General features: G+C 37.4%; 6 protein-coding genes, 1 long non-coding RNA gene and 13 other non-coding genes across 20 annotated transcripts; 13 read left to right on the top strand and 7 right to left on the bottom strand.

Annotated features, from left to right (window-relative positions):
- Positions 1-773: 773 nt before the first annotated feature.
- Positions 774-845, top strand: Trnad-guc (transfer RNA aspartic acid (anticodon GUC)). Its single transcript has one exon. It is a non-coding gene; the product is annotated as a tRNA-Asp (tRNA).
- A 2,720-nt stretch (positions 846-3,565) lies between these two features.
- Positions 3,566-3,637, top strand: Trnad-guc (transfer RNA aspartic acid (anticodon GUC)). Its single transcript has one exon. It is a non-coding gene; the product is annotated as a tRNA-Asp (tRNA).
- A 174-nt stretch (positions 3,638-3,811) lies between these two features.
- LOC145207044 (uncharacterized) lies at positions 3,812-4,692 on the bottom strand. The gene is made up of 2 exons (XR_013853730.1): positions 4,579-4,692; positions 3,812-4,463 (listed from the first exon to the last, which is right to left on the bottom strand). It is a non-coding gene; the product is annotated as an uncharacterized LOC145207044 (long non-coding RNA).
- A 3,061-nt stretch (positions 4,693-7,753) lies between these two features.
- On the top strand, positions 7,754-7,825 carry Trnad-guc (transfer RNA aspartic acid (anticodon GUC)). Its single transcript has one exon. It is a non-coding gene; the product is annotated as a tRNA-Asp (tRNA).
- Positions 7,826-9,149: 1,324 nt separating this feature from the next.
- On the top strand, positions 9,150-9,221 carry Trnad-guc (transfer RNA aspartic acid (anticodon GUC)). The gene has a single exon. It is a non-coding gene; the product is annotated as a tRNA-Asp (tRNA).
- Positions 9,222-9,423: 202 nt separating this feature from the next.
- On the bottom strand, positions 9,424-11,653 carry LOC145207042 (uncharacterized). The gene is made up of 3 exons (XM_080078566.1): positions 11,559-11,653; positions 11,423-11,443; positions 9,424-10,026 (listed from the first exon to the last, which is right to left on the bottom strand). Exons 1-3 carry the CDS (start codon positions 11,613-11,615, stop codon positions 9,607-9,609), a joined length of 498 nt encoding a protein of 165 aa, XP_079934692.1. The 5' UTR covers positions 11,616-11,653; the 3' UTR covers positions 9,424-9,606.
- Trnad-guc (transfer RNA aspartic acid (anticodon GUC)) lies at positions 10,546-10,617 on the top strand. The gene has a single exon. It is a non-coding gene; the product is annotated as a tRNA-Asp (tRNA).
- A 729-nt stretch (positions 11,654-12,382) lies between the features above and the next one.
- On the bottom strand, positions 12,383-13,049 carry LOC145207045 (uncharacterized). Its single transcript, XM_080078569.1, has 2 exons — positions 12,955-13,049; positions 12,383-12,839 (listed from the first exon to the last, which is right to left on the bottom strand). The coding sequence occupies exons 1-2, from the start codon at positions 13,009-13,011 to the stop codon at positions 12,399-12,401; spliced, it is 498 nt and encodes a 165-aa protein (XP_079934695.1). The 5' UTR covers positions 13,012-13,049; the 3' UTR covers positions 12,383-12,398.
- A 730-nt stretch (positions 13,050-13,779) lies between these two features.
- On the bottom strand, positions 13,780-15,841 carry LOC145207043 (uncharacterized). The gene is made up of 3 exons (XM_080078567.1): positions 15,747-15,841; positions 15,611-15,631; positions 13,780-14,214 (listed from the first exon to the last, which is right to left on the bottom strand). Exons 1-3 carry the CDS (start codon positions 15,801-15,803, stop codon positions 13,795-13,797), a joined length of 498 nt encoding a protein of 165 aa, XP_079934693.1. The 5' UTR covers positions 15,804-15,841; the 3' UTR covers positions 13,780-13,794.
- Positions 14,734-14,805, top strand: Trnad-guc (transfer RNA aspartic acid (anticodon GUC)). The gene has a single exon. It is a non-coding gene; the product is annotated as a tRNA-Asp (tRNA).
- Positions 15,842-17,525: 1,684 nt separating the features above from the next.
- On the top strand, positions 17,526-17,597 carry Trnad-guc (transfer RNA aspartic acid (anticodon GUC)). Its single transcript has one exon. It is a non-coding gene; the product is annotated as a tRNA-Asp (tRNA).
- Positions 17,598-18,921: 1,324 nt separating this feature from the next.
- On the top strand, positions 18,922-18,993 carry Trnad-guc (transfer RNA aspartic acid (anticodon GUC)). Its single transcript has one exon. It is a non-coding gene; the product is annotated as a tRNA-Asp (tRNA).
- A 369-nt stretch (positions 18,994-19,362) lies between these two features.
- On the bottom strand, positions 19,363-20,045 carry LOC145207047 (uncharacterized). The gene is made up of 2 exons (XM_080078571.1): positions 19,935-20,045; positions 19,363-19,819 (listed from the first exon to the last, which is right to left on the bottom strand). Exons 1-2 carry the CDS (start codon positions 19,989-19,991, stop codon positions 19,379-19,381), a joined length of 498 nt encoding a protein of 165 aa, XP_079934697.1. The 5' UTR covers positions 19,992-20,045; the 3' UTR covers positions 19,363-19,378.
- Positions 20,046-20,317: 272 nt separating this feature from the next.
- Positions 20,318-20,389, top strand: Trnad-guc (transfer RNA aspartic acid (anticodon GUC)). The gene has a single exon. It is a non-coding gene; the product is annotated as a tRNA-Asp (tRNA).
- Positions 20,390-21,713: 1,324 nt separating this feature from the next.
- On the top strand, positions 21,714-21,785 carry Trnad-guc (transfer RNA aspartic acid (anticodon GUC)). The gene has a single exon. It is a non-coding gene; the product is annotated as a tRNA-Asp (tRNA).
- Positions 21,786-23,109: 1,324 nt separating this feature from the next.
- Trnad-guc (transfer RNA aspartic acid (anticodon GUC)) lies at positions 23,110-23,181 on the top strand. The gene has a single exon. It is a non-coding gene; the product is annotated as a tRNA-Asp (tRNA).
- A 361-nt stretch (positions 23,182-23,542) lies between these two features.
- On the bottom strand, positions 23,543-24,217 carry LOC145207046 (uncharacterized). The gene is made up of 2 exons (XM_080078570.1): positions 24,123-24,217; positions 23,543-24,007 (listed from the first exon to the last, which is right to left on the bottom strand). Exons 1-2 carry the CDS (start codon positions 24,177-24,179, stop codon positions 23,567-23,569), a joined length of 498 nt encoding a protein of 165 aa, XP_079934696.1. The 5' UTR covers positions 24,180-24,217; the 3' UTR covers positions 23,543-23,566.
- Positions 24,218-24,505: 288 nt separating this feature from the next.
- On the top strand, positions 24,506-24,577 carry Trnad-guc (transfer RNA aspartic acid (anticodon GUC)). Its single transcript has one exon. It is a non-coding gene; the product is annotated as a tRNA-Asp (tRNA).
- Positions 24,578-24,945: 368 nt separating this feature from the next.
- On the bottom strand, positions 24,946-25,605 carry LOC145207039 (uncharacterized). The gene is made up of 2 exons (XM_080078564.1): positions 25,518-25,605; positions 24,946-25,402 (listed from the first exon to the last, which is right to left on the bottom strand). Exons 1-2 carry the CDS (start codon positions 25,572-25,574, stop codon positions 24,962-24,964), a joined length of 498 nt encoding a protein of 165 aa, XP_079934690.1. The 5' UTR covers positions 25,575-25,605; the 3' UTR covers positions 24,946-24,961.
- Positions 25,606-25,900: 295 nt separating this feature from the next.
- Positions 25,901-25,972, top strand: Trnad-guc (transfer RNA aspartic acid (anticodon GUC)). Its single transcript has one exon. It is a non-coding gene; the product is annotated as a tRNA-Asp (tRNA).
- The last annotated feature ends 328 nt before the right edge of the window (positions 25,973-26,300 follow it).

Raw genomic sequence — 26,300 nt, 5'->3', positions numbered from 1 at the left:
CAGTGAACAACATTAGTTGGGCTGCTGAATGATTTTCTTGCTCGTTTCGTTGATTGAAAGGTTTCATTTTCATGAGAGTTTAAATGAGACTCATCAGTTAGCGAGCAATTATCGTCATCGTCTTCGGTGCGAGAGCGCTTTTTCGAAATTACAGCACCTCGCTTTGACACAAAACTGTTATCGAACCTATTGCGTAACCGATTCCTGGGACAGGAATAAGCTCTTTGGATTTTTCTTTTGCTCACCAGTTCGACCTTCAACGTTTCATCAAGAGCCTGCGAAAAAAGATTACGTTCGTAAAAACAGTTTGTTCAAAGTTAAGATTGACAACAATATGAAAGTGGTCAAGTAATTTAGTTAATTTTGCCGTAACACTTGTGTACAACTTACCATGCTAAGGAGATAAACTGCTACATCCGGGGTGGTATTCATCAATTTGTTTTGCATTGTTTCTTTTCAACAAATAGTTGTTGTTTTATTCAAGAAGTTCGATGGTGTGGGCTATCAGCCAACCATTATATACGTAACTTTGCCAGAAAAAAAGTTTAAGAAGTCAACGTGTTTTTCAAGTGCCGCGTTTAAACTTTGCGTTTCGACTTCGTATCAGACATTTATTTTGTTTAATGAGATAAGACTGCTTATCAGAAAAAATCCGCTCTTCAAAGTTAGCGTGGTACGCTTATAGTGATTAACTAACGTTTTAAGTTTTGTTTATGTTTGCGAAAAACATTTCTTCAGAATTGACATTCCAATAATTAACAACATGTTTCATGTCCTCGTTAGTATAGTGGTAAGTATCCCCGCCTGTCACGCGGGAGACCGGGGTTCGATTCCCCGACGGGGAGCGTTTGGTATTTTTTCTGCATTATCTGTGAGATTTTAGTTGACAACAGTTGACTTTCAACGCCAAAAAAGTACAAAAATCCATTACTAACATGCTTTTTCTGGTTTGAACAGATTCCTTGAGAAACCTCAAAGTTTTGTGCAACAATGTCTGAAATCAAAAAAATGATGTGCACTAGTTTAATATTTTGCTTTATTGCAAGTGATGAAACTAAGCACATGACTGCTTGAAGACGAAGACACGAAAAAGCCACAAAAAGAAGGTAATTGCGAAAGTACATCAACGCGATGGAACAAACTTGATGAAAACATCTATATATATTTCAACGCATATCTTTAATAAGTAAAATATGTCTTTCATATGCTCTTGAAGTTACCAGTGTTCTATTACACTGCTGTTAGCATTTGTCGACAATGGCGGCCATGTTGCGTTCTGAGGACTTGAGAAACAAGGGAAGAACAAGAACGAGTAGATTTGGAAGATGATTCAATGTCCGATATAGGTTTAAAAGCCGTTTTTCTTGCAAGCGGTACCGCTGCCTTTCCTCTGTAACAGTGACCAACATTAGTTGGGCTGCTGAATGATTTTCTTGCTCGTTATGTTGATTGAAAGTTTTCATTTTCATGAGAGTTTAAATGAGACTCATCAGTTAGCGAGCAATTATTGTCATCGTCTTCGGTGCGATAGCGCTTTTTCGAAATTACAGCACCCCGCTTTGACACAAAACTGTTATCGAACCTATTGCGTAACCGATTCCTGGGACAGGAACAAGCTCTTTGGATTTTTCTTTTGCTCACCAGTTCGACCTTTAACGTTTCATCAAGAGCCTGCGAAAAAAGATTACGTTCGTAAAAACAGTTTGTTCAAAGTTAAGATTGACAACAATATGAAAGTGGTCAAGTAATTTAGTTAATTTTGCCGTAACACTTGTGTACAACTTACCATGCTAAGGAGATAAACTGCTACATCCGGGGTGGTATTCATCAATTTGTTTTGCATTGTTTCTTTTCAACAAATAGTTGTTGTTTTATTCAAGAAGTTCGATGGTGTGGACTTTCAGCCAACCATTATATACGTAACTTTGCCAGAAAAAAAGTTTAAGAAGTCAACGTGTTTTTCAAGTGCCGCGTTTAAACTTTGCGTTTCGACTTCGTATCAGACATTTATTTTGTTTAATGAGATAAGACTGCTTATCAGAAAAAGTCCGCTCTTCAAAGTTAGCGTGGTACGCTTATAGTGATTAACTAACGTTTTAAGTTTTGTTTATGTTTGCGAAAAACATTTCTTCAGAATTGACATTCCAATAATTAACAACATGTTTCATGTCCTCGTTAGTATAGTGGTAACTATCCCCGCCTGTCACGCGGGAGACCCGGGTTCGATTCCCCGACGGGGAGCGTTTGTTATTTTTTCTGCATTATCTGTGAGATTTTAGTTGACAACAGTTGACTTTCAACGCCAAAAAAGTACAAAAATCCATTACTAACATGCTTTTTCTGGTTTGAACAGATTCCTTGAGAAACCTCAAAGTTTTGTGCAAGAATGTCTGAAATCAGAAAAATGATGTGCACTAGTTTAATATTTTGCTTTATTGCAAGTGATGAAAATAAGCACATGACTGCTTGAAGACGAAGACACGAAAAAGACACAAAAAGAAGGTAATTGCGAAAGTACATCAACGCGATGGAACAAACTTGATGAAAACATCTATATATATTTCAACGCATATCTTTAATAAGTAAAATATGTCTTTCATATGCTCTTGAAGTTACCAGTGTTCTATTACACTGCTGTTAGCATTTGTCGACAATGGCGGCCATGTTGCGTTCTGAGGACTTGAGAAACAAGGGAAGAACAAGAACGAGTAGATTTGGAAGATGATTCAATGTCCGATATAGGTTTAAAAGCCGTTTTTCTTGCAAGCGGTACCGCTGCCTTTCCTCTGTAACAGTGACCAACATTAGTTGGGCTGCTGAATGATTTTCTTGCTCGTTTCGTTGATTGAAAGGTTTCATTTTCATGAGAGTTTAAATGAGACTCATCAGTTAGCGAGCAATTATCGTCATCGTCTTCGGTGCGTGAGCGCTTTTTCGAAATTACAGCACCCCGCTTTGACACAAAACTGTTATCGAACCTATTGCGTAACCGATTCCTGGGACAGGAATAAGCTCTTTGGATTTTTCTTTTGCTCACCAGTTCGACCTTCAACGTTTCATCAAGAGCCTGAGAAAAAAGATTACGTTCGTAAAAACAGTTTGTTCAAAGTTAAGATTGACAACAATATGAAAGTGGTCAAATAATTTAGTTAATTTTGCCGTAACACTTGTGTACAACTTACCATGCTAAGGAGATAAACTGCTACATCCGGGGTGGTATTCATCAAATTGTTTTGCATTGTTTCTTTTCAACAAATAGTTGTTGTTTTATTCAAGAAGTTCGATGGTGTGGACTATCAGCCAACCATTATATACGTAACTTTGCCAGAAAAAAAGTTTAAGAAGTCAACGTGTTTTTCAAGTGCCGCGTTTAAACTTTGCGTTTCGACTTCGTATCAGACATTTATTTTGTTTAATGAGATAAGACTGCTTATCAGAAAAAGTCCGCTCTTCAAAGTTAGCGTGGTACGCTTATAGTGATTAACTAACGTTTTAAGTTTTGTTTATGTTTGCGAAAAACATTTCTTCAGAATTGACATTCCAATAATTAACAACATGTTTCATGTCCTCGTTAGTATAGTGGTAAGTATCCCCGCCTGTCACGCGGGAGACCGGGGTTCGATTCCCCGACGGGGAGCGTTTGGTATTTTTTCTGCATTATCTGTGAGATTTTAGTTGACAACAGTTGACTTTCAACGCCAAAAAAGTACAAAAATCCATTACTAACATGCTTTTTCTGGTTTGAACAGATTCCTTGAGAAACCTCAAAGTTTTGTGCAACAATGTCTGAAATCAAAAAAATGATGTGCACTAGTTTAATATTTTGCTTTATTGCAAGTGATGAAACTAAGCACATGACTGCTTGAAGACGAAGACACGAAAAAGCCACAAAAAGAAGGTAATTGCGAAAGTACATCAACGCGATGGAACAAACTTGATGAAAACATCTATATATATTTCAACGCATATCTTTAATAAGTAAAATATGTCTTTCATATGCTCTTGAAGTTACCAGTGTTCTATTACACTGCTGTTAGCATTTGTCGACAATGGCGGCCATGTTGCGTTCTGAGGACTTGAGAAACAAGGGAAGAACAAGAACGAGTAGATTTGGAAGATGATTCAATGTCCGATATAGGTTTAAAAGCCGTTTTTCTTGCAAGCGGTACCGCTGCCTTTCCTCTGTAACAGTGACCAACATTAGTTGGGCTGCTGAATGATTTTCTTGCTCGTTATGTTGATTGAAAGTTTTCATTTTCATGAGAGTTTAAATGAGACTCATCAGTTAGCGAGCAATTATCGTCATCGTCTTCGGTGCGATAGCGCTTTTTCGAAATTACAGCACCCCGCTTTGACACAAAACTGTTATCGAACCTATTGCGTAACCGATTCCTGGGACAGGAACAAGCTCTTTGGATTTTTCTTTTGCTCACCAGTTCGACCTTTAACGTTTCATCAAGAGCCTGCGAAAAAAGATTACGTTCGTAAAAACAGTTTGTTCAAAGTTAAGATTGACAACAATATGAAAGTGGTCAAGTAATTTAGTTAATTTTGCCGTAACACTTGTGTACAACTTACCATGCTAAGGAGATAAACTGCTACATCCGGGGTGGTATTCATCAATTTGTTTTGCATTGTTTCTTTTCAACAAATAGTTGTTGTTTTATTCAAGAAGTTCGATGGTGTGGACTTTCAGCCAACCATTATATACGTAACTTTGCCAGAAAAAAAGTTTAAGAAGTCAACGTGTTTTTCAAGTGCCGCGTTTAAACTTTGCGTTTCGACTTCGTATCAGACATTTATTTTGTTTAATGAGATAAGACTGCTTATCAGAAAAAGTCCGCTCTTCAAAGTTAGCGTGGTACGCTTATAGTGATTAACTAACGTTTTAAGTTTTGTTTATGTTTGCGAAAAACATTTCTTCAGAATTGACATTCCAATAATTAACAACATGTTTCATGTCCTCGTTAGTATAGTGGTAACTATCCCCGCCTGTCACGCGGGAGACCCGGGTTCGATTCCCCGACGGGGAGCGTTTGTTATTTTTTCTGCATTATCTGTGAGATTTTAGTTGACAACAGTTGACTTTCAACGCCAAAAAAGTACAAAAATCCATTACTAACATGCTTTTTCTGGTTTGAACAGATTCCTTGAGAAACCTCAAAGTTTTGTGCAAGAATGTCTGAAATCAGAAAAATGATGTGCACTAGTTTAATATTTTGCTTTATTGCAAGTGATGAAAATAAGCACATGACTGCTTGAAGACGAAGACACGAAAAAGCCACAAAAAGAAGGTAATTGCGAAAGTACATCAACGCGATGGAACAAACTTGATGAAAACATCTATATATATTTCAACGCATATCTTTAATAAGTAAAATATGTCTTTCATATGCTCTTGAAGTTACCAGTGTTCTATTACACTGCTGTTAGCATTTGTCGACAATGGCGGCCATGTTGCGTTCTGAGGACTTGAGAAACAAGGGAAGAACAAGAACGAGTAGATTTGGAAGATGATTCAATGTCCGATATAGGTTTAAAAGCCGTTTTTCTTGCAAGCGGTACCGCTGCCTTTCCTCTGTAACAGTGACCAACATTAGTTGGGCTGCTGAATGATTTTCTTGCTCGTTATGTTGATTGAAAGTTTTCATTTTCATGAGAGTTTAAATGAGACTCATCAGTTAGCGAGCAATTATTGTCATCGTCTTCGGTGCGATAGCGCTTTTTCGAAATTACAGCACCCCGCTTTGACACAAAACTGTTATCGAACCTATTGCGTAACCGATTCCTGGGACAGGAACAAGCTCTTTGGATTTTTCTTTTGCTCACCAGTTCGACCTTCAACGTTTCATCAAGAGCCTGCGAAAAAAGATTACGTTCGTAAAAACAGTTTGTTCAAAGTTAAGATTGACAACAATATGAAAGTGGTCAAGTAATTTAGTTAATTTTGCCGTAACACTTGTGTACAACTTACCATGCTAAGGAGATAAACTGCTACATCCGGGGTGGTATTCATCAATTTGTTTTGCATTGTTTCTTTTCAACAAATAGTTGTTGTTTTATTCAAGAAGTTCGATGGTGTGGACTATCAGCCAACCATTATATACGTAACTTTGCCAGAAAAAAAGTTTAAGAAGTCAACGTGTTTTTCAAGTGCCGCGTTTAAACTTTGCGTTTCGACTTCGTATCAGACATTTATTTTGTTTAATGAGATAAGACTGCTTATCAGAAAAAGTCCGCTCTTCAAAGTTAGCGTGGTACGCTTATAGTGATTAACTAACGTTTTAAGTTTTGTTTATGTTTGCGAAAAACATTTCTTCAGAATTGACATTCCAATAATTAACAACATGTTTCATGTCCTCGTTAGTATAGTGGTAACTATCCCCGCCTGTCACGCGGGAGACCCGGGTTCGATTCCCCGACGGGGAGCGTTTGGTATTTTTTCTGCATTATCTGTGAGATTTTAGTTGACAACAGTTGACTTTCAACGCCAAAAAAGTACAAAAATCCATTACTAACATGCTTTTTCTGGTTTGAACAGATTCCTTGAGAAACCTCAAAGTTTTGTGCAAGAATGTCTGAAATCAGAAAAATGATGTGCACTAGTTTAATATTTTGCTTTATTGCAAGTGATGAAAATAAGCACATGACTGCTTGAAGACGAAGACACGAAAAAGCCACAAAAAGAAGGTAATTGCGAAAGTACATCAACGCGATGGAACAAACTTGATGAAAACATCTATATATATTTCAACGCATATCTTTAATAAGTAAAATATGTCTTTCATATGCTCTTGAAGTTACCAGTGTTCTATTACACTGCTGTTAGCATTTGTCGACAATGGCGGCCATGTTGCGTTCTGAGGACTTGAGAAACAAGGGAAGAACAAGAACGAGTAGATTTGGAAGATGATTCAATGTCCGATATAGGTTTAAAAGCCGTTTTTCTTGCAAGCGGTACCGCTGCCTTTCCTCTGTAACAGTGAACAACATTAGTTGGGCTGCTGAATGATTTTCTTGCTCGTTTCGTTGATTGAAAGGTTTCATTTTCATGAGAGTTTAAATGAGACTCATCAGTTAGCGAGCAATTATCGTCATCGTCTTCGGTGCGTGAGCGCTTTTTCGAAATTACAGCACCCCGCTTTGACACAAAACTGTTATCGAACCTATTGCGTAACCGATTCCTGGGACAGGAATAAGCTCTTTGGATTTTTCTTTTGCTCACCAGTTCGACCTTCAACGTTTCATCAAGAGCCTGAGAAAAAAGATTACGTTCGTAAAAACAGTTTGTTCAAAGTTAAGATTGACAACAATATGAAAGTGGTCAAATAATTTAGTTAATTTTGCCGTAACACTTGTGTACAACTTACCATGCTAAGGAGATAAACTGCTACATCCGGGGTGGTATTCATCAAATTGTTTTGCATTGTTTCTTTTCAACAAATAGTTGTTGTTTTATTCAAGAAGTTCGATGGTGTGGACTATCAGCCAACCATTATATACGTAACTTTGCCAGAAAAAAAGTTTAAGAAGTCAACGTGTTTTTCAAGTGCCGCGTTTAAACTTTGCGTTTCGACTTCGTATCAGACATTTATTTTGTTTAATGAGATAAGACTGCTTATCAGAAAAAGTCCGCTCTTCAAAGTTAGCGTGGTACGCTTATAGTGATTAACTAACGTTTTAAGTTTTGTTTATGTTTGCGAAAAACATTTCTTCAGAATTGACATTCCAATAATTAACAACATGTTTCATGTCCTCGTTAGTATAGTGGTAAGTATCCCCGCCTGTCACGCGGGAGACCGGGGTTCGATTCCCCGACGGGGAGCGTTTGGTATTTTTTCTGCATTATCTGTGAGATTTTAGTTGACAACAGTTGACTTTCAACCCCAAAAAAGTACAAAAATGCATTACTAACATGCTTTTTCTGGTTTGAACAGATTCCTTGAGAAACCTCAAAGTTTTGTGCAACAATGTCTGAAATCAAAAAAATGATGTGCACTAGTTTAATATTTTGCTTTATTGCAAGTGATGAAAATAAGCACATGACTGCTTGAAGACGAAGACACGAAAAAGCCACAAAAAGAAGGTAATTGCGAAAGTACATCAACGCGATGGAACAAACTTGATGAAAACATCTATATATATTTCAACGCATATCTTTAATAAGTAAAATATGTCTTTCATATGCTCTTGAAGTTACCAGTGTTCTATTACACTGCTGTTAGCATTTCTCGACAATGGCGGCCATGTTGCGTTCTGAGGACTTGAGAAACAAGGGAAGAACAAGAACGAGTAGATTTGGAAGATGATTCAATGTCCGATATAGGTTTAAAAGCCGTTTTTCTTGCAAGCGGTACCGCTGCCTTTCCTCTGTAACAGTGAACAACATTAGTTGGGCTGCTGAATGATTTTCTTGCTCGTTTCGTTGATTGAAAGGTTTCATTTTCATGAGAGTTTAAATGAGACTCATCAGTTAGCGAGCAATTATCGTCATCGTCTTCGGTGCGAGAGCGCTTTTTCGAAATTACAGCACCCCGCTTTGACACAAAACTGTTATCGAACCTATTGCGTAACCGATTCCTGGGACAGGAATAAGCTCTTTGGATTTTTCTTTTGCTCACCAGTTCGACCTTCAACGTTTCATCAAGAGCCTGCGAAAAAAGATTACGTTCGTAAAAACAGTTTGTTCAAAGTTAAGATTGACAACAATATGAAAGTGGTCAAGTAATTTAGTTAATTTTGCCGTAACACTTGTGTACAACTTACCATGCTAAGGAGATAAACTGCTACATCCGGGGTGGTATTCATCAATTTGTTTTGCATTGTTTCTTTTCAACAAATAGTTGTTGTTTTATTCAAGAAGTTCGATGGTGTGGACTATCAGCCAACCATTATATACGTAACTTTGCCAGAAAAAAAGTTTAAGAAGTCAACGTGTTTTTCAAGTGCCGCGTTTAAACTTTGCGTTTCGACTTCGTATCAGACATTTATTTTGTTTAATGAGATAAGACTGCTTATCAGAAAAAGTCCGCTCTTCAAAGTTAGCGTGGTACGCTTATAGTGATTAACTAACGTTTTAAGTTTTGTTTATGTTTGCGAAAAACATTTCTTCATAATTGACATTCCAATAATTAACAACATGTTTCATGTCCTCATTAGTATAGTGGTAAGTATCCCCGCCTGTCACGCGGGAGACCGGGGTTCGATTCCCCGACGGGGAGCGTTTGGTATTTTTTCTGCATTATCTGTGAGATTTTAGTTGACAACAGTTGACTTTCAACGCCAAAAAAGTACAAAAATCCATTACTAACATGCTTTTTCTGGTTTGAACAGATTCCTTGAGAAACCTCAAAGTTTTGTGCAACAATGTCTGAAATCAAAAAAATGATGTGCACTAGTTTAATATTTTGCTTTATTGCAAGTGATGAAAATAAGCACATGACTGCTTGAAGACGAAGACACGAAAAAGCCACAAAAAGAAGGTAATTGCGAAAGTACATCAACGCGATGGAACAAACTTGATGAAAACATCTATATATATTTCAACGCATATCTTTAATAAGTAAAATATGTCTTTCATATGCTCTTGAAGTTACCAGTGTTCTATTACACTGCTGTTAGCATTTCTCGACAATGGCGGCCATGTTGCGTTCTGAGGACTTGAGAAACAAGGGAAGAACAAGAACGAGTAGATTTGGAAGATGATTCAATGTCCGATATAGGTTTAAAAGCCGTTTTTCTTGCAAGCGGTACCGCTGCCTTTCCTCTGTAACAGTGACCAACATTAGTTGGGCTGCTGAATGATTTTCTTGCTCGTTTCGTTGATTGAAAGGTTTCATTTTCATGAGAGTTTAAATGAGACTCATCAGTTAGCGAGCAATTATCGTCATCGTCTTCGGTGCGAGAGCGCTTTTTCGAAATTACAGCACCCCGCTTTGACACAAAACTGTTATCGAACCTATTGCGTAACCGATTCCTGGGACAGGAATAAGCTCTTTGGATTTTTCTTTTGCTCACCAGTTCGACCTTCAACGTTTCATCAAGAGCCTGAGAAAAAAGATTACGTTCGTAAAAACAGTTTGTTCAAAGTTAAGATTGACAACAATATGAAAGTGGTCAAGTAATTTAGTTAATTTTGCCGTAACACTTGTGTACAACTTACCATGCTAAGGAGATAAACTGCTACATCCGGGGTGGTATTCATCAATTTGTTTTGCATTGTTTCTTTTCAACAAATAGTTGTTGTTTTATTCAAGAAGTTCGATGGTGTGGACTATCAGCCAACCATTATATACGGAACTTTGCCAGAAAAAAAGTTTAAGAAGTCAACGTGTTTTTCAAGTGCCGCGTTTAAACTTTGCGTTTCGACTTCGTATCAGACATTTATTTTGTTTAATGAGATAAGACTGCTTATCAGAAAAAGTCCGCTCTTCAAAGTTAGCGTGGTACGCTTATAGTGATTAACTAACGTTTTAAGTTTTGTTTATGTTTGCGAAAAACATTTCTTCAGAATTGACATTCCAATAATTAACAACATGTTTCATGTCCTCGTTAGTATAGTGGTAAGTATCCCCGCCTGTCACGCGGGAGACCGGGGTTCGATTCCCCGACGGGGAGCGTTTGGTATTTTTTCTGCATTATCTGTGAGATTTTAGTTGACAACAGTTGACTTTCAACGCCAAAAAAGTACAAAAATGCATTACTAACATGCTTTTTCTGGTTTGAACAGATTCCTTGAGAAACCTCAAAGTTTTGTGCAACTATGTCTGAAATCAGAAAAATGATGTGCACTAGTTTAATATTTTGCTTTATTGCAAGTGATGAAAATAAGCACATGACTGCTTGAAGACGAAGACACGAAAAAGCCACAAAAAGAAGGTAATTGCGAAAGTACATCAACGCGATGGAACAAACTTGATGAAAACATCTATATATATTTCAACGCATATCTTTAATAAGTAAAATATGTCTTTCATATGCTCTTGAAGTTACCAGTGTTCTATTACACTGCTGTTAGCATTTGTCGACAATGGCGGCCATGTTGCGTTCTGAGGACTTGAGAAACAAGGGAAGAACAAGAACGAGTAGATTTGGAAGATGATTCAATGTCCGATATAGGTTTAAAAGCCGTTTTTCTTGCAAGCGGTACCGCTGCCTTTCCTCTGTAACAGTGACCAACATTAGTTGGGCTGCTGAATGATTTTCTTGCTCGTTTCGTTGATTGAAAGGTTTCATTTTCATGAGAGTTTAAATGAGACTCATCAGTTAGCGAGCAATTATTGTCATCGTCTTCGGTGCGAGAGCGCTTTTTCGAAATTACAGCACCCCGCTTTGACACAAAACTGTTATCGAACCTATTGCGTAACCGATTCCTGGGACTGGAATAAGCTCTTTGGATTTTTCTTTTGCTCACCAGTTCGACCTTTAACGTTTCATCAAGAGCCTGCGAAAAAAGATTACGTTCGTAAAAACAGTTTGTTCAAAGTTAAGATTGACAACAATATGAAAGTGGTCAAGTAATTTAGTTAATTTTGCCGTAACACTTGTGTACAACTTACCATGCTAAGGAGATAAACTGCTACATCCGGGGTGGTATTCATCAAATTGTTTTGCATTGTTTCTTTTCAACAAATAGTTGTTGTTTTATTCAAGAAGTTCGATGGTGTGGACTATCAGCCAACCATTATATACGTAACTTTGCCAGAAAAAAAGTTTAAGAAGTCAACGTGTTTTTCAAGTGCCGCGTTTAAACTTTGCGTTTCGACTTCGTATCAGACATTTATTTTGTTTAATGAGATAAGACTGCTTATCAGAAAAAGTCCGCTCTTCAAAGTTAGCGTGGTACGCTTATAGTGATTAACTAACGTTTTAAGTTTTGTTTATGTTTGCGAAAAACATTTCTTCAGAATTGACATTCCAATAATTAACAACATGTTTCATGTCCTCGTTAGTATAGTGGTAAGTATCCCCTCCTGTCACGCGGGAGACCGGGCTTCGATTCCCCGACGGGGAGCGTTTGGTATTTTTTCTGCATTATCTGTGAGATTTTAGTTGACAACAGTTGACTTTCAACGCCAAAAAAGTACAAAAATCCATTACTAACATGCTTTTTCTGGTTTGAACAGATTCCTTGAGAAACCTCAAAGTTTTGTGCAAGAATGTCTGAAATCAGAAAAATGATGTGCACTAGTTTAATATTTTGCTTTATTGCAAGTGATGAAAATAAGCACATGACTGCTTGAAGACGAAGACACGAAAAAGCCACAAAAAGAAGGTAATTGCGAAAGTACATCAACGCGATGGAACAAACTTGATGAAAACATCTATATATATTTCAACGCATATCTTTAATAAGTAAAATATGTCTTTCATATGCTCTTGAAGTTACCAGTGTTCTATTACACTGCTGTTAGCATTTGTCGACAATGGCGGCCATGTTGCGTTCTGAGGACTTGAGAAACAAGGGAAGAACAAGAACGAGTAGATTTGGAAGATGATTCAATGTCCGATATAGGTTTAAAAGCCGTTTTTCTTGCAAGCGGTACCGCTGCCTTTCCTCTGTAACAGTGACCAACATTAGTTGGGCTGCTGAATGATTTTCTTGCTCGTTTCGTTGATTGAAAGGTTTCATTTTCATGAGAGTTTAAATGAGACTCATCAGTTAGCGAGCAATTATTGTCATCGTCTTCGGTGCGAGAGCGCTTTTTCGAAATTACAGCACCCCGCTTTGACACAAAACTGTTATCGAACCTATTGCGTAACCGATTCCTGGGACTGGAATAAGCTCTTTGGATTTTTCTTTTGCTCACCAGTTCGACCTTTAACGTTTCATCAAGAGCCTGCGAAAAAAGATTACGTTCGTAAAAACAGTTTGTTCAAAGTTAAGATTGACAACAATATGAAAGTGGTCAAGTAATTTAGTTAATTTTGCCGTAACACTTGTGTACAACTTACCATGCTAAGGAGATAAACTGCTACATCCGGGGTGGTATTCATCAAATTGTTTTGCATTGTTTCTTTTCAACAAATAGTTGTTGTTTTATTCAAGAAGTTCGATGGTGTGGACTATCAGCCAACCATTATATACGTAACTTTGCCAGAAAAAAAGTTTAAGAAGTCAACGTGTTTTTCAAGTGCCGCGTTTAAACTTTGCGTTTCGACTTCGTATCAGACATTTATTTTGTTTAATGAGATAAGACTGCTTATCAGAAAAAGTCCGCTCTTCAAAGTTAGCGTGGTACGCTTATAGTGATTAACTAACGTTTTAAGTTTTGTTTATGTTTGCGAAAAACATTTCTTCAGAATTGACATTCCAATAATTAACAACATGTTTCATGTCCTCGTTATTATAGTGGTAAGTATCCCCGCCTGTCACGCGGGAGACCGGGCTTCGATTCCCCGACGGGGAGCGTTTGGTATTTTTTCTGCATTATCTGTGAGATTTTAGTTGACAACAGTTGACTTTCAACGCCAAAAAAGTACAAAAATCCATTACTAACATGCTTTTTTTGGTTTGAACAGATTCCTTGAGAAACCTCAAAGTTTTGTGCAACAATGTCTGAAATCAAAAAAATGATGTGCACTAGTTTAATATTTTGCTTTATTGCAAGTGATGAAAATAAGCACATGACTGCTTGAAGACGAAGACACGAAAAAGCCACAAAAAGAAGGTAATTGCGAAAGTACATCAACGCGATGGAACAAACTTGATGAAAACATCTATATATATTTCAACGCATATCTTTAATAAGTAAAATATGTCTTTCATATGCTCTTGAAGTTACCAGTGTTCTATTACACTGCTGTTAGCATTTGTCGACAATGGCGGCCATGTTGCGTTCTGAGGACTTGAGAAACAAGGGAAGAACAAGAACGAGTAGATTTGGAAGATGATTCAATGTCCGATATAGGTTTAAAAGCCGTTTTTCTTGCAAGCGGTACCGCTGCCTTTCCTCTGTAACAGTGAACAACATTAGTTGGGCTGCTGAATGATTTTCTTGCTCGTTTCGTTGATTGAAAGGTTTCATTTTCATGAGAGTTTAAATGAGACTCATCAGTTAGCGAGCAATTATCGTCATCGTCTTCGGTGCGAGAGCGCTTTTTCGAAATTACAGCACCCCGCTTTGACACAAAACTGTTATCGAACCTATTGCGTAACCGATTCCTGGGACAGGAATAAGCTCTTTGGATTTTTCTTTTGCTCACCAGTTCGACCTTCAACGTTTCATCAAGAGCCTGCGAAAAAAGATTACGTTCGTAAAAACAGTTTGTTCAAAGTTAAGATTGACAACAATATGAAAGTGGTCAAGTAATTTAGTTAATTTTGCCGTAACACTTGTGTACAACTTACCATGCTAAGGAGATAAACTGCTACATCCGGGGTGGTATTCATCAATTTGTTTTGCATTGTTTCTTTTCAACAAATAGTTGTTGTTTTATTCAAGAAGTTCGATGGTGTGGACTTTCAGCCAACCATTATATACGTAACTTTGCCAGAAAAAAAGTTTAAGAAGTCAACGTGTTTTTCAAGTGCCGCGTTTAAACTTTGCGTTTCGACTTCGTATCAGACATTTATTTTGTTTAATGAGATAAGACTGCTTATCAGAAAAAGTCCGCTCTTCAAAGTTAGCGTGGTACGCTTATAGTGATTAACTAACGTTTTAAGTTTTGTTTATGTTTGCGAAAAACATTTCTTCAGAATTGACATTCCAATAATTAACAACATGTTTCATGTCCTCGTTAGTATAGTGGTAAGTATCCCCGCCTGTCACGCGGGAGACCGGGGTTCGATTCCCCGACGGGGAGCGTTTGGTATTTTTTCTGCATTATCTGTGAGATTTTAGTTGACAACAGTTGACTTTCAACGCCAAAAAAGTAAAAAAATCCATTACTAACATGCTTTTTCTGGTTTGAACAGATTCCTTGAGAAACCTCAAAGTTTTGTGCAAGAATGTCTGAAATCAGAAAAATGATGTGCACTAGTTTAATATTTTGCTTTATTGCAAGTGATGAAAATAAGCACATGACTGCTTGAAGACGAAGACACGAAAAAGCCACAAAAAGAAGGTAATTGCGAAAGTACATCAACGCGATGGAACAAACTTGATGAAAACATCTATATATATTTCAACGCATATCTTTAATAAGTAAAATATGTCTTTCATATGCTCTTGAAGTTACCAGTGTTCTATTACACTGCTGTTAGCATTTGTCGACAATGGCGGCCATGTTGCGTTCTGAGGACTTGAGAAACAAGGGAAGAACAAGAACGAGTAGATTTGGAAGATGATTCAATGTCCGATATAGGTTTAAAAGCCGTTTTTCTTGCAAGCGGTACCGCTGCCTTTCCTCTGTAACAGTGACCAACATTAGTTGGGCTGCTGAATGATTTTCTTGCTCGTTTCGTTGATTGAAAGGTTTCATTTTCATGAGAGTTTAAATGAGACTCATCAGTTAGCGAGCAATTATTGTCATCGTCTTCGGTGCGAGAGCGCTTTTTCGAAATTACAGCACCCCGCTTTGACACAAAACTGTTATCGAACCTATTGCGTAACCGATTCCTGGGACTGGAATAAGCTCTTTGGATTTTTCTTTTGCTCACCAGTTCGACCTTTAACGTTTCATCAAGAGCCTGCGAAAAAAGATTACGTTCGTAAAAACAGTTTGTTCAAAGTTAAGATTGACAACAATATGAAAGTGGTCAAGTAATTTAGTTAATTTTGCCGTAACACTTGTGTACAACTTACCATGCTAAGGAGATAAACTGCTACATCCGGGGTGGTATTCATCAAATTGTTTTGCATTGTTTCTTTTCAACAAATAGTTGTTGTTTTATTCAAGAAGTTCGATGGTGTGGACTATCAGCCAACCATTATATACGTAACTTTGCCAGAAAAAAAGTTTAAGAAGTCAACGTGTTTTTCAAGTGCCGCGTTTAAACTTTGCGTTTCGACTTCGTATCAGACATTTATTTTGTTTAATGAGATAAGACTGCTTATCAGAAAAAGTCCGCTCTTCAAAGTTAGCGTGGTACGCTTATAGTGATTAACTAACGTTTTAAGTTTTGTTTATGTTTGCGAAAAACATTTCTTCAGAATTGACATTCCAATAATTAACAACATGTTTCATGTCCTCGTTATTATAGTGGTAAGTATCCCCGCCTGTCACGCGGGAGACCGGGCTTCGATTCCCCGACGGGGAGCGTTTGGTATTTTTTCTGCATTATCTGTGAGATTTTAGTTGACAACAGTTGACTTTCAACGCCAAAAAAGTACAAAAATCCATTACTAACATGCTTTTTTTGGTTTGAACAGATTCCTTGAGAAACCTCAAAGTTTTGTGCAACAATGTCTGAAATCAAAAAAATGATGTGCACTAGTTTAATATTTTGCTTTATTGCAAGTGATGAAAATAAGCACATGACTGCTTGAAGACGAAGACACGAAAAAGCCACAAAAAGAAGGTAATTGCGAAAGTACATCAACGCGATGGAACAAACTTGATGAAAACATCTATATATATTTCAACGCATATCTTTAATAAGTAAAATATGTCTTTCATATGCTCTTGAAGTTACCAGTGTTCTATTACACTGCTGTTAGCATTTGTCGACAATGGCGGCCATGTTGCGTTCTGAGGACTTGAGAAACAAGGGAAGAACAAGAACGAGTAGATTTGGAAGATGATTCAATGTCCGATATAGGTTTAAAAGCCGTTTTTCTTGCAAGCGGTACCGCTGCCTTTCCTCTGTAACAGTGAACAACATTAGTTGGGCTGCTGAATGATTTTCTTGCTCGTTTCGTTGATTGAAAGGTTTCATTTTCATGAGAGTTTAAATGAGACTCATCAGTTAGCGAGCAATTATCGTCATCGTCTTCGGTGCGAGAGCGCTTTTTCGAAATTACAGCACCCCGCTTTGACACAAAACTGTTATCGAACCTATTGCGTAACCGATTCCTGGGACAGGAATAAGCTCTTTGGATTTTTCTTTTGCTCACCAGTTCGACCTTCAACGTTTCATCAAGAGCCTGCGAAAAAAGATTACGTTCGTAAAAACAGTTTGTTCAAAGTTAAGATTGACAACAATATGAAAGTGGTCAAGTAATTTAGTTAATTTTGCCGTAACACTTGTGTACAACTTACCATGCTAAGGAGATAAACTGCTACATCCGGGGTGGTATTCATCAATTTGTTTTGCATTGTTTCTTTTCAACAAATAGTTGTTGTTTTATTCAAGAAGTTCGATGGTGTGGACTTTCAGCCAACCATTATATACGTAACTTTGCCAGAAAAAAAGTTTAAGAAGTCAACGTGTTTTTCAAGTGCCGCGTTTAAACTTTGCGTTTCGACTTCGTATCAGACATTTATTTTGTTTAATGAGATAAGACTGCTTATCAGAAAAAGTCCGCTCTTCAAAGTTAGCGTGGTACGCTTATAGTGATTAACTAACGTTTTAAGTTTTGTTTATGTTTGCGAAAAACATTTCTTCAGAATTGACATTCCAATAATTAACAACATGTTTCATGTCCTCGTTAGTATAGTGGTAAGTATCCCCGCCTGTCACGCGGGAGACCGGGGTTCGATTCCCCGACGGGGAGCGTTTGGTATTTTTTCTGCATTATCTGTGAGATTTTAGTTGACAACAGTTGACTTTCAACGCCAAAAAAGTAAAAAAATCCATTACTAACATGCTTTTTCTGGTTTGAACAGATTCCTTGAGAAACCTCAAAGTTTTGTGCAACAATGTCTGAAATCAGAAAAATGATGTGCACTAGTTTAATATTTTGCTTTATTGCAAGTGATGAAACTAAGCACATGACTGCTTGAAGACGAAGACACGAAAAAGCCACAAAAAGAAGGTAATTGCGAAAGTACATCAACGCGATGGAACAAACTTGATGAAAACATCTATATATATTTCAACGCATATCTTTAATAAGTAAAATATGTCTTTCATATGCTCTTGAAGTTACCAGTGTTCTATTACACTGCTGTTAGCATTTGTCGACAATGGCGGCCATGTTGCGTTCTGAGGACTTGAGAAACAAGGGAAGAACAAGAACGAGTAGATTTGGAAGATGATTCAATGTCCGATATAGGTTTAAAAGCCGTTTTTCTTGCAAGCGGTACCGCTGCCTTTCCTCTGTAACAGTGACCAACATTAGTTGGGCTGCTGAATGATTTTCTTGCTCGTTTCGTTGATTGAAAGGTTTCATTTTCATGAGAGTTTAAATGAGACTCATCAGTTAGCGAGCAATTATCGTCATCGTCTTCGGTGCGAGAGCGCTTTTTCGAAATTACAGCACCCCGCTTTGACACAAAACTGTTATCGAACCTATTGCGTAACCGATTCCTGGGACAGGAATAAGCTCTTTGGATTTTTCTTTTGCTCACCAGTTCGACCTTCAACGTTTCATCAAGAGCCTGAGAAAAAAGATTACGTTCGTAAAAACAGTTTGTTCAAAGTTAAGATTGACAACAATATGAAAGTGGTCAAGTAATTTAGTTAATTTTGCCGTAACACTTGTGTACAACTTACCATGCTAAGGAGATAAACTGCTACATCCGGGGTGGTATTCATCAAATTGTTTTGCATTGTTTCTTTTCAACAAATAGTTGTTGTTTTATTCAAGAAGTTCGATGGTGTGGACTATCAGCCAACCATTATATACGTAACTTTGCCAGAAAAAAAGTTTAAGAAGTCAACGTGTTTTTCAAGTGCCGCGTTTAAACTTTGCGTTTCGACTTCGTATCAGACATTTATTTTGTTTAATGAGATAAGACTGCTTATCAGAAAAAGTCCGCTCTTCAAAGTTAGCGTGGTACGCTTATAGTGATTAACTAACGTTTTAAGTTTTGTTTATGTTTGCGAAAAACATTTCTTCAGAATTGACATTCCAATAATTAACAACATGTTTCATGTCCTCGTTAGTATAGTGGTAAGTATCCCCGCCTGTCACGCGGGAGACCGGGGTTCGATTCCCCGACGGGGAGCGTTTGTTATTTTTTCTGCATTATCTGTGAGATTTTAGTTGACAACAGTTGACTTTCAACGCCAAAAAAGTACAAAAATGCATTACTAACATGCTTTTTCTGGTTTGAACAGATTCCTTGAGAAACCTCAAAGTTTTGTGCAACTATGTCTGAAATCAGAAAAATGATGTGCACTAGTTTAATATTTTGCTTTATTGCAAGTGATGAAAATAAGCACATGACTGCTTGAAGACGAAGACACGAAAAAGCCACAAAAAGAAGGTAATTGCGAAAGTACATCAACGCGATGGAACAAACTTGATGAAAACATCTATATATATTTCAACGCATATCTTTAATAAGTAAAATATGTCTTTCATATGCTCTTGAAGTTACCAGTGTTCTATTACACTGCTGTTAGCATTTGTCGACAATGGCGGCCATGTTGCGTTCTGAGGACTTGAGAAACAAGGGAAGAACAAGAACGAGTAGATTTGGAAGATGATTCAATGTCCGATATAGGTTTAAAAGCCGTTTTTCTTGCAAGCGGTACCGCTGCCTTTCCTCTGTAACAGTGACCAACATTAGTTGGGCTGCTGAATGATTTTCTTGCTCGTTTCGTTGATTGAAAGGTTTCATTTTCATGAGAGTTTAAATGAGACTCATCAGTTAGCGAGCAATTATTGTCATCGTCTTCGGTGCGAGAGCGCTTTTTCGAAATTACAGCACCCCGCTTTGACACAAAACTGTTATCGAACCTATTGCGTAACCGATTCCTGGGACTGGAATAAGCTCTTTGGATTTTTCTTTTGCTCACCAGTTCGACCTTTAACGTTTCATCAAGAGCCTGCGAAAAAAGATTACGTTCGTAAAAACAGTTTGTTCAAAGTTAAGATTGACAACAATATGAAAGTGGTCAAGTAATTTAGTTAATTTTGCCGTAACACTTGTGTACAACTTACCATGCTAAGGAGATAAACTGCTACATCCGGGGTGGTATTCATCAATTTGTTTTGCATTGTTTCTTTTCAACAAATAGTTGTTGTTTTATTCAAGAAGTTCGATGGTGTGGACTTTCAGCCAACCATTATATACGTAACTTTGACAGAAAAAAAGTTTAAGAAGTCAACGTGTTTTTCAAGTGCCGCGTTTAAACTTTGCGTTTCGACTTCGTATCAGACATTTATTTTGTTTAATGAGATAAGACTGCTTATCAGAAAAAGTCCGCTCTTCAAAGTTAGCGTGGTACGCTTATAGTGATTAACTAACGTTTTAAGTTTTGTTTATGTTTGCGAAAAACATTTCTTCAGAATTGACATTCCAATAATTAACAACATGTTTCATGTCCTCGTTAGTATAGTGGTAAGTATCCCCGCCTGTCACGCGGGAGACCGGGCTTCGATTCCCCGACGGGGAGCGTTTGGTATTTTTTCTGCATTATCTGTGAGATTTTAGTTGACAACAGTTGACTTTCAACGCCAAAAAAGTACAAAAATCCATTACTAACATGCTTTTTTTGGTTTGAACAGATTCCTTGAGAAACCTCAAAGTTTTGTGCAACTATGTCTGAAATCAGAAAAATGATGTGCACTAGTTTAATATTTTGCTTTATTGCAAGTGATGAAAATAAGCACATGACTGCTTGAAGACGAAGACACGAAAAAGCCACAAAAAGAAGGTAATTGCGAAAGTACATCAACGCGATGGAACAAACTTGATGAAAACATCTATATATATTTCAACGCATATCTTTAATAAGTAAAATATGTCTTTCATATGCTCTTGAAGTTACCAGTGTTCTATTACACTGCTGTTAGCATTTGTCGACAATGGCGGCCATGTTGCGTTCTGAGGACTTGAGAAACAAGGGAAGAACAAGAACGAGTAGATTTGGAAGATGATTCAATGTCCGATATAGGTTTAAAAGCCGTTTTTCTTGCAAGCGGTACCGCTGCCTTTCCTCTGTAACAGTGACCAACATTAGTTGGGCTGCTGAATGATTTTCTTGCTCGTTATGTTGATTGAAAGTTTTCATTTTCATGAGAGTTTAAATGAGACTCATCAGTTAGCGAGCAATTATTGTCATCGTCTTCGGTGCGATAGCGCTTTTTCGAAATTACAGCACCCCGCTTTGACACAAAACTGTTATCGAACCTATTGCGTAACCGATTCCTGGGACAGGAATAAGCTCTTTGGATTTTTCTTTTGCTCACCAGTTCGACCTTCAACGTTTCATCAAGAGCCTGAGAAAAAAGATTACGTTCGTAAAAACAGTTTGTTCAAAGTTAAGATTGACAACAATATGAAAGTGGTCAAATAATTTAGTTAATTTTGCCGTAACACTTGTGTACAACTTACCATGCTAAGGAGATAAACTGCTACATCCGGGGTGGTATTCATCAAATTGTTTTGCATTGTTTCTTTTCAACAAATAGTTGTTGTTTTATTCAAGAAGTTCGATGGTGTGGACTATCAGCCAACCATTATATACGTAACTTTGCCAGAAAAAAAGTTTAAGAAGTCAACGTGTTTTTCAAGTGCCGCGTTTAAACTTTGCGTTTCGACTTCGTATCAGACATTTATTTTGTTTAATGAGATAAGACTGCTTATCAGAAAAAGTCCGCTCTTCAAAGTTAGCGTGGTACGCTTATAGTGATTAACTAACGTTTTAAGTTTTGTTTATGTTTGCGAAAAACATTTCTTCAGAATTGACATTCCAATAATTAACAACATGTTTCATGTCCTCGTTAGTATAGTGGTAAGTATCCCCGCCTGTCACGCGGGAGACCGGGGTTCGATTCCCCGACGGGGAGCGTTTGGTATTTTTTCTGCATTATCTGTGAGATTTTAGTTGACAACAGTTGACTTTCAACCCCAAAAAAGTACAAAAATGCATTACTAACATGCTTTTTCTGGTTTGAACAGATTCCTTGAGAAACCTCAAAGTTTTGTGCAACAATGTCTGAAATCAAAAAAATGATGTGCACTAGTTTAATATTTTGCTTTATTGCAAGTGATGAAAATAAGCACATGACTGCTTGAAGACGAAGACACGAAAAAGCCACAAAAAGAAGGTAATTGCGAAAGTACATCAACGCGATGGAACAAACTTGATGAAAACATCTATATATATTTCAACGCATATCTTTAATAAGTAAAATATGTCTTTCATATGCTCTTGAAGTTACCAGTGTTCTATTACACTGCTGTTAGCATTTGTCGACAATGGCGGCCATGTTGCGTTCTGAGGACTTGAGAAACAAGGGAAGAACAAGAACGAGTAGATTTGGAAGATGATTCAATGTCCGATATAGGTTTAAAAGCCGTTTTTCTTGCAAGCGGTACCGCTGCCTTTCCTCTGTAACAGTGACCAACATTAGTTGGGCTGCTGAATGATTTTCTTGCTCGTTATGTTGATTGAAAGTTTTCATTTTCATGAGAGTTTAAATGAGACTCATCAGTTAGCGAGCAATTATTGTCATCGTCTTCGGTGCGATAGCGCTTTTTCGAAATTACAGCACCCCGCTTTGACACAAAACTGTTATCGAACCTATTGCGTAACCGATTCCTGGGACAGGAATAAGCTCTTTGGATTTTTCTTTTGCTCACCAGTTCGACCTTCAACGTTTCATCAAGAGCCTGAGAAAAAAGATTACGTTCGTAAAAACAGTTTGTTCAAAGTTAAGATTGACAACAATATGAAAGTGGTCAAATAATTTAGTTAATTTTGCCGTAACACTTGTGTACAACTTACCATGCTAAGGAGATAAACTGCTACATCCGGGGTGGTATTCATCAAATTGTTTTGCATTGTTTCTTTTCAACAAATAGTTGTTGTTTTATTCAAGAAGTTCGATGGTGTGGACTATCAGCCAACCATTATATACGTAACTTTGCCAGAAAAAAAGTTTAAGAAGTCAACGTGTTTTTCAAGTGCCGCGTTTAAACTTTGCGTTTCGACTTCGTATCAGACATTTATTTTGTTTAATGAGATAAGACTGCTTATCAGAAAAAGTCCGCTCTTCAAAGTTAGCGTGGTACGCTTATAGTGATTAACTAACGTTTTAAGTTTTGTTTATGTTTGCGAAAAACATTTCTTCAGAATTGACATTCCAATAATTAACAACATGTTTCATGTCCTCGTTAGTATAGTGGTAAGTATCCCCGCCTGTCACGCGGGAGACCGGGCTTCGATTCCCCGACGGGGAGCGTTTGGTATTTTTTCTGCATTATCTGTGAGATTTTAGTTGACAACAGTTGACTTTCAACCCCAAAAAAGTACAAAAATGCATTACTAACATGCTTTTTCTGGTTTGAACAGATTCCTTGAGAAACCTCAAAGTTTTGTGCAACTATGTCTGAAATCAGAAAAATGATGTGCACTAGTTTAATATTTTGCTTTATTGCAAGTGATGAAAATAAGCACATGACTGCTTGAAGACGAAGACACGAAAAAGCCACAAAAAGAAGGTAATTGCGAAAGTACATCAACGCGATGGAACAAACTTGATGAAAACATCTATATATATTTCAACGCATATCTTTAATAAGTAAAATATGTCTTTCATATGCTCTTGAAGTTACCAGTGTTCTATTACACTGCTGTTAGCATTTGTCGACAATGGCGGCCATGTTGCGTTCTGAGGACTTGAGAAACAAGGGAAGAACAAGAACGAGTAGATTTGGAAGATGATTCAATGTCCGATATAGGTTTAAAAGCCGTTTTTCTTGCAAGCGGTACCGCTGCCTTTCCTCTGTAACAGTGACCAACATAAGTTGGGCTGCTGAATGATTTTCTTGCTCGTTTCGTTGATTGAAAGGTTTCATTTTCATGAGAGTTTAAATGAGACTCATCAGTTAGCGAGCAATTATTGTCATCGTCTTCGGTGCGAGAGCGCTTTTTCGAAATTACAGCACCCCGCTTTGACACAAAACTGTTATCGAACCTATTGCGTAACCGATTCCTGGGACTGGAATAAGCTCTTTGGATTTTTCTTTTGCTCACCAGTTCGACCTTTAACGTTTCATCAAGAGCCTGCGAAAAAAGATTACGTTCGTAAAAACAGTTTGTTCAAAGTTAAGATTGACAACAATATGAAAGTGGTCAAGTAATTTAGTTAATTTTGCCGTAACACTTGTGTACAACTTACCATGCTAAGGAGATAAACTGCTACATCCGGGGTGGTATTCATCAAATTGTTTTGCATTGTTTCTTTTCAACAAATAGTTGTTGTTTTATTCAAGAAGTTCGATGGTGTGGACTATCAGCCAACCATTATATACGTAACTTTGCCAGAAAAAAAGTTTAAGAAGTCAACGTGTTTTTCAAGTGCCGCGTTTAAACTTTGCGTTTCGACTTCGTATCAGACATTTATTTTGTTTAATGAGATAAGACTGCTTATCAGAAAAAGTCCGCTCTTCAAAGTTAGCGTGGTACGCTTATAGTGATTAACTAACGTTTTAAGTTTTGTTTATGTTTGCGAAAAACATTTCTTCAGAATTGACATTCCAATAATTAACAACATGTTTCATGTCCTCGTTAGTATAGTGGTAAGTATCCCCGCCTGTCACGCGGGAGACCGGGCTTCGATTCCCCGACGGGGAGCGTTTGGTATTTTTTCTGCATTATCTGTGAGATTTTAGTTGACAACAGTTGACTTTCAACGCCAAAAAGTACAAAAATCCATTACTAACATGCTTTTTCTGGTTTGAACAGATTCCTTGAGAAACCTCAAAGTTTTGTGCAAGAATGTCTGAAATCAGAAAAATGATGTGCACTAGTTTAATATTTTGCTTTATTGCAAGTGATGAAAATAAGCACATGACTGCTTGAAGACGAAGACACGAAAAAGCCACAAAAAGAAGGTAATTGCGAAAGTACATCAACGCGATGGAACAAACTTGATGAAAACATCTATATATATTTCAACGCATATCTTTAATAAGTAAAATATGTCTTTCATATGCTCTTGAAGTTACCAGTGTTCTATTACACTGCTGTTAGCATTTGTCGACAATGGCGGCCATGTTGCGTTCTGAGGACTTGAGAAACAAGGGAAGAACAAGAACGAGTAGATTTGGAAGATGATTCAATGTCCGATATAGGTTTAAAAGCCGTTTTTCTTGCAAGCGGTACCGCTGCCTTTCCTCTGTAACAGTGACCAACATTAGTTGGGCTGCTGAATGATTTTCTTGCTCGTTTCGTTGATTGAAAGGTTTCATTTTCATGAGAGTTTAAATGAGACTCATCAGTTAGCGAGCAATTATTGTCATCGTCTTCGGTGCGAGAGCGCTTTTTCGAAATTACAGCACCCCGCTTTGACACAAAACTGTTATCGAACCTATTGCGTAACCGATTCCTGGGACTGGAATAAGCTCTTTGGATTTTTCTTTTGCTCACCAGTTCGACCTTTAACGTTTCATCAAGAGCCTGCGAAAAAAGATTACGTTCGTAAAAACAGTTTGTTCAAAGTTAAGATTGACAACAATATGAAAGTGGTCAAGTAATTTAGTTAATTTTGCCGTAACACTTGTGTACAACTTACCATGCTAAGGAGATAAACTGCTACATCCGGGGTGGTATTCATCAATTTGTTTTGCATTGTTTCTTTTCAACAAATAGTTGTTGTTTTATTCAAGAAGTTCGATGGTGTGGACTATCAGCCAACCATTATATACGTAACTTTGCCAGAAAAAAAGTTTAAGAAGTCAACGTGTTTTTCAAGTGCCGCGTTTAAACTTTGCGTTTCGACTTCGTATCAGACATTTATTTTGTTTAATGAGATAAGACTGCTTATCAGAAAAAGTCCGCTCTTCAAAGTTAGCGTGGTACGCTTATAGTGATGAACTAACGTTTTAAGTTTTGTTTATGTTTGCGAAAAACATTTCTTCAGAATTGACATTCCAATAATTAACAACATGTTTCATGTCCTCGTTAGTATAGTGGTAAGTATCCCCGCCTGTCACGCGGGAGACCGGGCTTCGATTCCCCGACGGGGAGCGTTTGGTATTTTTTCTGCATTATCTGTGAGATTTTAGTTGACAACAGTTGACTTTCAACGCCAAAAAAGTACAAAAATCCATTACTAACATGCTTTTTTTGGTTTGAACAGATTCCTTGAGAAACCTCAAAGTTTTGTGCAACTATGTCTGAAATCAGAAAAATGATGTGCACTAGTTTAATATTTTGCTTTATTGCAAGTGATGAAAATAAACACATGACTGCTTGAAGACGAAGACACGAAAAAGCCACAAAAAGAAGGTAATTGCGAAAGTACATCAACGCGATGGAACAAACTTGATGAAAACATCTATATATATTTCAACGC

The sequence above is a fragment of the Phallusia mammillata genome, unplaced genomic scaffold, assembly GCF_965637545.1.
Source record: "Phallusia mammillata unplaced genomic scaffold, kaPhaMamm4.hap1.1 HAP1_SCAFFOLD_74, whole genome shotgun sequence".
Lineage (NCBI taxonomy): Eukaryota > Metazoa > Chordata > Ascidiacea > Phlebobranchia > Ascidiidae > Phallusia > Phallusia mammillata.
The sequence above is the reverse complement of the archived record's forward strand: the minus strand, read 5'-3'. Positions and strand labels throughout refer to the sequence as shown.